The 11295-nt window shown below is 37.5% G+C and overlaps 1 protein-coding gene across 3 annotated transcripts in view; it reads right to left on the reverse strand.

The window, feature by feature from the left end:
* Nucleotides 1–160: 160 nt before the first annotated feature.
* LOC117295324 (phospholipid-transporting ATPase ID-like) overlaps nt 161–11295 on the reverse strand; it is a 52164-nt gene continuing 41029 nt past the window's right edge. For all 3 annotated transcript variants that reach the window (XM_033777902.1, XM_033777900.1, XM_033777901.1), the window contains 3 exons: nt 10885–11026; nt 10044–10147; nt 161–6111 (listed from right to left, as the gene is read on the reverse strand). In XM_033777902.1, coding sequence (XP_033633793.1) covers nt 5512–6111; nt 10044–10147; nt 10885–11026 — 846 coding nt within the window. In that variant the 3' untranslated portion in view covers nt 161–5511. The remainder of the gene's footprint in view (nt 6112–10043; nt 10148–10884; nt 11027–11295) is intronic.

The raw sequence follows: 11295 nt of genomic DNA on the forward strand, positions 1-11295 counted from the left end.
GTACAAACTTACCACAACAGATCCCTTTGAGGATTGTGTATGTACAAAAACATATCAAACCCTCTCAAGTTCAACTTGGTTGCAGTTCTCATAAATCATTTGCAGGTTACAATCTCATCCGTTTTCAAAACAAAATAATAATGCACAAACTTCACCAGAATTCAAAGAACCAGTGTATTTCCAACATTCATATTTTACATGACATCAAAATTACTTTAAACAATCTGTTTACTTAAGTAATTCTAAACACCTGAATATTAAACTGCACTACAGACTAAAACATGATTACTAAAAAAAAAATAGAGAATAATGCAGTGAACAATTTCAGTAAAGCTATTACACATATAAGACACTAATATTACACACCCAAGAAAAGACAAGAATGAGGATAGAAAAATATCCCCAATTACAGTCTCGTTTGTCATTTTTTGTTTAGTACGGTTACAAGAATATTGTCTGATTAAAAATAGTACTAATTTTTTTTATTTTAAAAACAACTGCATCAAAATGATTACCCTTTACCAAGTTCAGATGCATAATCACGAAATGTGTCAATATTCCGCCAGCACTCCTAGCTCTAATAATGATCACATTTTGTTCTTCAAAGTCCTGTAATCTGGAATGGAAGTTAAATGTACAGAATGAACTGTAACAAAATGACTGTTTTAAAATGTTTTTACTTTTTCTCAAACCTAAGTTTTGGTTATAATACCAATATTGGATGCACTTGATTGCATTGTCATGTCACAAACACAAGGTGAAACAGGAAAAACAGAACAAGTAACGTGAACCTCATCATCTATGATGATCAACAATGAACTTAATTAATGTTAAGCCAGATTTTTATTGTGACAATTCACAACAAAATGCATTTACTATTAATTTGTTTACAGACCAATAGATCCTTTCCAAATAAACTCAACTAGACATGACAACCCCACACTAAGAAATGACTTTAAAAAACCATTAAAGATACATGTAACTCAATGTAGACACCAACTTTATCCGCCATGACACAACCTTACTTTGTTTGAACATGCATGGAAGTATATTTTGGAAATGGTGCAGCAAAGCGCATGAGGTGTCCTAAAATTATCAACATTGGACTTCAATATTAAATTGTGGAGTGTTGCAGCAACAGCAGTTTACCTGGTAGAATAAAGGATCACAAAAGTAAAAGGATCTAAGTTTGTGGTACTATAGTATTTTATCAATGCCAGGATCAATACATTTTAAATAATTATTCATACTGGACAAAAACAAGTTTTAAAAGGTTGCTAAGCAGAAAATAATTAATACTGGAGAAACAAATACCTTGGCACAAGTAATAAAGAAAAATACCAAAGGATTACATGGCAATTTTTTCTCTGCGTATTTGTTTGTACAAAGCAAACCCTTTAAATCGTGTCTAAATTGGCAGTTGTGGATAAGGTTGTGACTGGAGTGTTGCTATGAGCAACCTATGCTTCAATGAAGCCATAATAACAATTCCAACATTAACCTTTAGCTTCATAAAATTATCTCAAAATTATGCATAGAAAACGAACCTGCAGCCGATTTCACAAAACGCTCTTGAGTTAAGACAAGTTACTCTACCTAACTTAGGATGGGTTCAATGCTTCTTAACATCTAAGGATACGGAACATAAATTGTCTGAATTAGGGAAGAGTTTGGTGAAAACGAAAGCAGGCTCTTCAAGATGATCAATGTTAAGAAAATAAAATAAAAACAAATCTTTCTCATGACAATAACCACCACTGTGTTACTACTCTGCAACAATCACTTGTAAAGATTCTTTAAACAAAAGTGTGAAACTTTTACATTTTATATGCTAACATGAGACAAATGACTTGCCCATGATCATCAAAGTTTTTAGAATGCCATGTGAATACTGCAATCATTCTACTTTTTGATGGCTCTGCTTACCATAAGCAAAGACTCGGTGTTTATGTTATCAGGGAGTTCCACCCTTGTATTTCGGGGGTTAGCAGAGAAGTTTTGCTTGTGCGCATATGTACTCCACGTTACTATGCATTGTTCGCTTACACAGCTAGCACCCCACAGAAACTCAGCACTTGCTGCACAGTAAGTAGAAAATGGAAATTGTAAACGCAACATACGTAAGCAGAACCATTGAATTGGGCCTGATTGCCTCTGATATTGCAATGTGTGACATGGACTCTACATGTACATGTAAGAATCCATTATTATGCACTCAATATTCAATTCTGAATTCAATCTCATTCAATAGACGAATGGAAATGACTATGTCATCATGCTAGTGTCAACTCAGTTTGATTGACATGGATATCTGTCCATGAATGCATGTGTGGGACACAGCTACTAACAAGTTTGCTTAGGGCATGAATGGACATAAAAAGTCCAATTTCAAATAGCTGTTTATCAAGTAATAAACCACAAGGTAATAGTACTATGTATAAAATAAACTTTTGCATTCATCATAAATTGGTCTTGAACAATGCAATACACATGTGAATGTTAGTTGAGTTACATCTATCTTCCTACACTTTAAAATTGTTTGTATACATCAGACATCTTCTCTCTCTGTGTTTGGTCACCCCCCCCCCTCTCTGTCTCTCTGAGTAGGCAGTGTATAAGGGTGCTTGATAAGCTGAAATCAGCAAACCTTTGTAAACAAAACACTATCTACAGTACTGGCATATACCTTTTAAACCTTCCTTCACCATACTACCTTACAATAAAAAACACCTTGAAGAATATTTCCTTGCACATTACTTCATTTTAAAACACACTTAATATGCATTTATAGGTTCATTGTAAACATCATCATTATCAAGCCCTCTTGATTTGTAATTTTGGGGGTTTCTGGCTTTGTTCTGTTCAGACTTGGACACGTCAACTTATGAAACTAAAAATAACTATGTCAGAATTTAGTGGCTGCGGCTGTTGCTATGACGCATGTTAAGATGGCGATCAAGCAGCAGCCGCTTATGAAATCTTTAAAAGAGACCCAAAACCAGAGCAACCAGTATTAAAATGATTACAAATCAAAAATAAAAAGTGTCCAGGGGTCTTCTGGTTCAATCTACATCCATGTTTCCTATTGTTGCTGAAAAGAAGGAGTGCAAAAAATGATGGCTGTTAACTTAATGAAAATTTCTCAATTACTTCAAAAAGGGGACTACATGTACCTCAAAGAAGTGTAAACAGTGTAGACAGCTTGCATACAAATATTTGTAACAATGTAACATGAGAATCAATGTATAACAATGTCACACCAACAAACAATGTAACAGTAACAATGTATTTACCAGTTGCAAAGTTTCAAAAGTAAACCTTCAGTAAACTATGGAATTGTCCTCACATACAGTCTGGGGGATGAGGTATTGTGCTTTAATTCCCTGGTTCCCTGTAGGATTGATCATGGAACCTAACCGTGTTAATTCCCTGGTCCTGAAACCTCAGTCTGAGGAATTGTGTATGTCAAGTATGCGCACTGCATGATTATAACATTGTCCAGATGTTTTGTATTCTCCAGTGTTTTGGAACCGCTTACACACCATACATTTATGTTCTGACACCCCAAGGTCCGGTTCACTCTATAAATGTATAAAGATTCCTAATTCTAACCCTAACCTTCAACCAAGTGTAGATAACTGGGTTGTTGGAACACGAGTTACATAGAACCATTGGGTTATCACAATATCGAGGTGTCAGAATATATAAAGAACACTCACCTCTGAGTCTACATTTATGTTTTCCAATGGAGCATTAAATCCATCAAAATCATTCACACTGTCTGATCTAAAAAATATTGTATAAAATATTTTCTGGAATTTTGGAAGCGCATAAACTGCATTGTCCCCATGACTTGCAAGTATTTCTTTAAAGTACAGTACATCTCAAGTTAAACCATTAAAAACACTTACATGTACTACACCGTTTTGATAAAACAAAAATTAAATAAAAAGCAATCCAAAACTTATAACTATATATACAGGATATATCTATAATAAAGTTAGTTTACCTGAATATTTTAAAATTCCTAATTTATCCTCCGTTTCTCCAATGATTAATTACATTGTACATGTCTTGCGATCACTCTTACAGCAACTTCAGTTATGCCTATCATTTACATCTATGTTCATTCATTAATAAGAGAGTCTTGTCGAATATCAAAGATATATCAACCAACCATTTTACGTCAGATGACCTGTTTATCCACAAAATGTGTCTTAAAGTGGATGGTTTATTATGACTGGAACAACTTCAGCCAGAGGGTTGACGAAAAAATCCACCCAGATTTTCCAGTTTGAAACATGCACCTGGCATGCACTTATCATGCTAAGCTTTGTTCCACCTGTTCAAGGAGGGACACCAGGTTCTGAAAAACATGCCCTGCAATATTATCCCTTTCTGTGATTATTGTGTAACCCCAATTCCAGACCTTTAACCCGTTTTTTACAAAATGTGGCAGGCTGCAACCAATGTTTGTCATAACATTCGGCTCAATGGAAGTCAGACAGGTTGGCCGGGGAATATTTGTATAAAACACCAGCATGAAGTCATTGATCAAACCTGTACCACACCTTGACTAATGTAGACCAGTGTTAACGCTACATACTATTTACATTTGCTTATTTCATAAATTAATCCATTTATACAGCAGAGTTAAGACAAATCAGTTTATCAATATGGTTTTATCCTGCATATCCCCAATGCCATTGGTCAATAGAAGTGTAGGGTGTGATGTAGCCTATTTGTACATGTATGCCTTTTAGTCACAATAGGACACAACTTTCACTACTCATGGCTCCAAACTGGCCTACAGTCTTTGCTAATCAATTTGTTTCGCCCAAAATTACATAACATGAAATAAACATCTAAAAGTGTACATTTACTTAGAAACAAAATAAAATAATATATACAATCTCTTTTTGATTAATTTAAAACAATCATTGTGGCACAAATCCAAAATTTACAGTCTGGGATAAAAAATAGCATTCTACTCTTTCCCTCAGATAAGAATTGTTTTTCTGTAAAGATGATTCCAGTCATAATATAAAACTCAGTTCTGACCATGATCTCATCAACCTGATCATGCTGTTCAGTGAATTAAATTTGGTCAGCACAAAATTCATGGAGAACCAGTTCCAAGCAATAATTAGATGGTGTTTTCAACGGTTTACATGTTTTTTGCTTTTAAGCAAGATGTTTGAGCTAAGCATTGTTAACAGAGCTGATGTACTGTCTTCATAGTTGTGTTTGTGCAATTAGTGTGCAACAATGCTCTTACAAATAATTCATCATATATCCTGATCATTGACTATAAATATCCTGAGCAGTTCATTATACAATTTGGCTAAAATGTTGTGACATTCATTTTACACTTGGTTAACGCTTCTAAATCATCAATCTTTTTGTTATTAATGTAGGAATTTTTTTAAATGCATCCTTTTGCTATCAAATTTTTACAAGTCTTTGAAATAAGTGTTACAGTTAGTTGTTCATTTTATACCTTAAGGAAGTTTACAAGTCAGGGCTTTGTTCAGCAGATGCTCGAGGAGCTTTTCCTTCTGTGACGGCTTTGTGAGAGTTATTGACCCCTGACCCTTGAACCTTATCTGCATCCCGCATATTGACCCCTTTGGTAATCATCTCCCCAAAGCCTTCTTGGTGGCTGAATGCATAACCTGATCTCACACTGGCTGGGCGTTTGCTGCCCCCACGTTGTAGACCTGTCGTAGAGCGAACACTGGAGTCTCTGACTGACCCACGTGACCTAAAGCCCTTTAGCTGTATGGACTTCTTCTTAGCCTGCTTAAGGACTTTATTCTCCTTACGCTGCTCTAGACGGACTTTGTCAACAAGAGTCGGCTGCACATCAGCCTGAACAGCTCTCTTTCCCATGATAGGGAGGATCATAATGACACAAACAAGGATGAGTGAGAACCAGAAAGCAGGAAGACGAAACATCATGACCGGAACACCGACGTAGGTAAACACTCCACCGAACCAGATGTAAATAGTGGTGCTATATGCAAGGAAGATGAACACTATATAGAAAAGAACACTTGCCCAAATGACAATATGGGTGATGACGTTCCAGTAAGCCATGTCCAGTGCAATCTAGAACAAAACAATAACAAAGAGTTATAACAAAGAATTTAACATCTCTAATAACAAAGAGTATTACATACATGTACAATGAACAAATAGAATAAAACTTGTTAGGCTACAGAAATAACATAAAGTCTGAACGTCTTTGTTCAAGTTCAAAATATTTTACATAATTATCTATGCAACACAATATCAGAAATTTCAATGTTTCTGTAACGTCACTCTACTGATGTAAGTGTAGATTATTTAAAAGAAAGTAAATAGTTAAAGGCAGTGGACACTATTGATAATTACTCAAAATAATTATTAGCATAAAACCTTTCTTGGTGACGAGTAATGGGGAGAGGTTGATAGTATAAAACATTGTGAGAAACAGCTCCCTCTGAAGTGCCATAGTTTTCGAGAAAGAAGTAATTTTCCACAAATTTGATTTCGAGACCTCAGGTTTAGAACTTTAGTTCTCGAAATCAACCATCTAAACGCACACAATTTCGTGTGACAAGGGTGTTTTTTTCTTTCAAAAACTACTCCACTTCTGAGGGAGCCGTTTCTCACAATGTTTTATACTACCAAACTCTCCCAATTACTTGTTACCAACATGACCAAGTAAGGTTTCAAGCTAATAATTATTTTGTAGTTACCAATAGTGTCCACTACCTTTAAGGAATCATACTTAAATCTCTTAAACCTCCCCTGCTGAGTGACCAATTTGAACTGAGTACACTTTAGCAACTATCTTACGATAACAAAGTTAAATAATTAGGCCTAGATAACCAAGCGGTCACAATAAACATAGAAATAATCTGTAAAAGTCATGTTAAACAATCTAATCAATAACAATAAGAATTTAATTCAGCATGTTAACGTTTATTAGAATGAAATATGCTGGTCTTTTGATGAAGATGCAAGTTCCCCCGAGTTGAAATAGGCAGGTATTTAAATGAGCGACAGACTCTGCAGTACTGAGAGCTTTTTAAAGATGCAAGTTCCCCCGAGTTGAAATAGGCAGGTATTTAAATGTGCGACAGATTCTGCAGTACTGAGAGCTTTTGATGAAGATGCAAGTTCCCCCCCCCCCCGAGTTGAAATAGGCAGGTATCTAAATGTGCGACAGACCCTGCAGTACTGAGAGCTTTTGATGAAGATGCAAGTTCCCCCCGAGTTGAAATAGGCAGGTATTTAAATGTGCGACAGATTCTGCAGTACTGAGAGCTTTTGATGAAGATGCAAGTTCCCCCCCCCCCCGAGTTGAAATAGGCAGGTGTTTAAATGTGCGACAGACCCTGCAGTACTGAGAGCTTTTGATGAAGATGCAAGTTCCCCCCGAGTTGAAATAGGCAGGTATCTAAATGTGCTACAGACTCTGCAGTACTGAGAGCTTTTGATGAAGATGCAAGTTCCCCCCCCCCCCCCGAGTTGAAATAGGCAGGTATCTAAATGTGCGACAGACCCTGCAGTACTGAGAGCTTTTGATGAAGATGCAAGTTCCCCCCGAGTTGAAATAGGCAGGTATTTAAATGTGCGACAGACTCTGCAGTACTGAGAGCTTTTGATGAAGATGCAAGTTCCCCCCCCCCAGAGTTGAAATAGGCAGGTGTTTAAATGTGCGACAGACCCTGCAGTACTGAGAGCTTTTGATGAAGATGCAAGTTCCCCCCGAGTTGAAATAGGCAGGTATCTAAATGTGCAACAGACTCTACAGTACTGAGAGCTTTTGATGAAGATGCAAGTTCCCCCCGAGTTGAAATAGGCAGGCATCTAAATGTGCAACAGACTCTGCAGTACTGAGAGCTTTTGATGAAGATGCAAGTTCCCCCGAGTTGAAATAGGCAGGTGTTTAAATGTGCGACAGACCCTGCAGTACTGAGAGCTTTTGATGAAGATGCAAGTTCCCCCCGAGTTGAAATAGGCAGGTGTTTAAATGTGCAACAGACTCTGCAGTACTGAGAGCTTTTGATGAAGATGCAAGTTCCCCCCGAGTTGAAATAGGCAGGTATCTAAATGTGCAACAGACTCTACAGTACTGAGAGCTTTTGATGAAGATGCAAGTTCCCCCCAAGTTGAAATAGGCAGGTATCTAAATGTGCAACAGACTCTACAGTACTGAGAGCTTTTGATGAAGATGCAAGTTCCCCCCGAGTTGAAATAGGCAGGTATTTGAATGTACGACAGACTCTGCAGTACTAGCAGGTATTTGAATGTGCAACAGACTCTACAGTACTGAGAGCTTTTGATGAAGATGCAAGTTCCCCCCGAGTTGAAATAGGCAGGTATTTAAATGTGCAACAGACTCTACAGTACTGAGAGCTTTTGATGAAGATGCAAGTTCCCCCCGAGTTGAAATAGGCAGGTATTTAAATGTGCAACAGACTCTACAGTACTGAGAGCTTTTGATGAAGATGCAAGTTCCCCCCGAGTTGAAATAGGCAGGTATTTAAATGTGCAACAGACTCTACAGTACTGAGAGCTTTTGATGAAGATGCAAGTTCCCCCCGAGTTGAAATAGGCAGGTATTTAAATGTGCAACAGACTCTACAGTACTGAGAGCTTTTGATGAAGATGCAAGTTCCCCCCGAGTTGAAATAGGCAGGTATTTAAATGTGCAACAGACTCTACAGTACTGAGAGCTTTTGATGAAGATGCAAGTTCCCCCCGAGTTGAAATAGGCAGGTATCTAAATGTGCAACAGACTCTACAGTACTGAGAGCTTTTGATGAAGATGCAAGTTCCCCCCGAGTTGAAATAGGCAGGTATCTAAATGTGCGACAGACTCTGCAGTACTGAGAGCTTTTGATGAAGATGCAAGTTCCCCCCGAGTTGAAATAGGCAGGTATTTAAATGTGCAACAGACTCTACAGTACTGAGAGCTTTTGATGAAGACGCAAGTTCCCCCCGAGTTGAAATAGGCAGGTATTTAAATGTGCAACAGTCTCTACAGTACTGAGAGCTTTTGATGAAGATGCAAGTTCCCCCCGAGTTGAAATAGGCAGGTATTTAAATGTGCGACAGACTCTACAGTACTGAGAGCTTTTGATGAAGATGCAAGTTCCCCCCGTGTTGAAATAGGCAGGTATCTAAATGTGCGACAGACTCTACAGTACTGACAGCTTTGCTGATGGCCTCTCTTGGTCTGCATGTTGTTCTCAAAGAAGATCCAATATACAATTTATGCACACTGTGACGGGATCCATGGCGTTTTGTACACCCGAGGGGGAAAATATATATATATATATAAATCGAAGTCTTATATAGCGCACGTATCTACCAAACAAGGTACTCAAGGCGCTGAGTATATACAAACTTTCAGAAAGATGGGTTATTGCAGTGATGAATTCTGAGACCCAATTATTTAGCACCTTATAAGGGTTTACAAGGTGCTACGGCGCATTAAGCAGCCACAAAATGGCACCCGAGGCGAAGCCGAGGGTGCCATTTGCCACCGAGCATATACAAAACCCATGGACCCCAGTCACAGCATGCAACAATTGTTTTGTTATACCTTTTCCTCTTCTCGAAGTTCTGTTGTCACCTTCAAACATTATTACGACGGACTATTCATTGTTTAATAAGCAAACGTACAAGAAACAATTCCATCGAACCAGCGGTTGTTTCGTACACAGCGCTGGAAATCTACCATTGCTGGGAACGATCAAGGTTATGTACACCGGTCTACATCACTTTTCATGCACGGCACGTGATTGGTTCTCGACCAATCAAACTTCTCAGTTTGTACAGAGGTATAACAACACCATATGATGACTAGTAACTAGGCATCGTTTATGAAAATGTATGCATGAGTAATCTTACAAATCTACACTATTTATTGAATCTGTTACATAATCGATGGATTTGGGGGAAATATTTGAAGTCAGAAAATAGACTCTAAAGAGTAGATTTATGAGTGCAATGGCAGATAGTGAAGAGCTTCTCTTTGTACATACCTTCAGGTTTACGACTACAACCACCATTGTTGCGACAATACAGCCCATCATAGACTGTGAATGTGCTGCTTCACCCGTTGGAAACAGGTCATTCCTTAAGGCGCCTGCAATACATGTAGTTGAAACCAACATTGTCAAGTAACTCTGTCATCTATCAATGTCTTATAATCATATCCTCCAGGTGGAATAACAATAACAATAACAACAACTAAAATTCATAAGATGCAATTTTCCATCAAGATCTTGAGTCTTGAGTCTAAAGGGCTACAGTGTAACGAATGACCGGAGGAAGATGGTTCCAAATCATTGGACGCTAAACTGAATGCTTATTGACCCAAAACTTTGTATATACTGGGAACATTCAAGCAATTAGTGATGTCAAGGTGTGAACCAAAGAAATCATGGAGGAGTGCAAAGTAAATTGAAAAGATATCTAACATGTTTAAAGTAGTTTTATTCAAGTATAAATAAAAAAGATGTTTAAAAAAATCCGCTCTCTATTTGGTAGCCACTGGAGTTTCCCCAGTGATTTTTTATTATTATTATTATTATTATTATTATTATTATTATTATGGTTTATTAAAAAACTGCTCATTGCAGCCTACTGGCTGAATTACAAAACAGTGTACATTAGAATTAAAAGGAATACAACAGGTATATTTAAATAATACCTGGGGTAATAATACTAATAAATATAAATGCTTCAAAAGATTGATGTGTTGCATGCTGATTATGGTGGTACGACTGATTTCATGTTTACTATAGATGTATTTACTGCAGTATATCTCAAGTCACATAATTCCTGGGGTTGTGGATTGGGGATGGTTAGAGAAATACTTACCATAGGTGACAAAGAAGAAGACAAGCGATGTGAGAACACCAAGCAAGAGACTTTTCATGAAGACCCAATAGTTGAAAAAGGCACTCTTCTGCCCAGGCTTGTATAACTCTGGGTACTCTATGCTCTTCTTGTCACTACAATCCTACATGGAACCAGGGAATTAAAACAGTTAGGTTCCAGGACCAGGGAATTAACATGATTAAGGTTCCAGGATCAATCCTACATGGAACCAGGGTAACACAGTTAGGTTCAAGGATCAATCCTACATGGAACCAGGGAATTAAAACAGTTAGGTTCAAGGACCAAGGAATTAACACGATTAAGGTTCCAGGATCAATACTACTAAGAACCAGGGTAACACAGTTAGGTTCAAGGATCAATCCTACATGGAACCAGGGAATTAAAACAGTA

The sequence above is a fragment of the Asterias rubens genome, chromosome 10, assembly GCF_902459465.1.
Source record: "Asterias rubens chromosome 10, eAstRub1.3, whole genome shotgun sequence".
NCBI classification, from domain to species: domain Eukaryota; kingdom Metazoa; phylum Echinodermata; class Asteroidea; order Forcipulatida; family Asteriidae; genus Asterias; species Asterias rubens.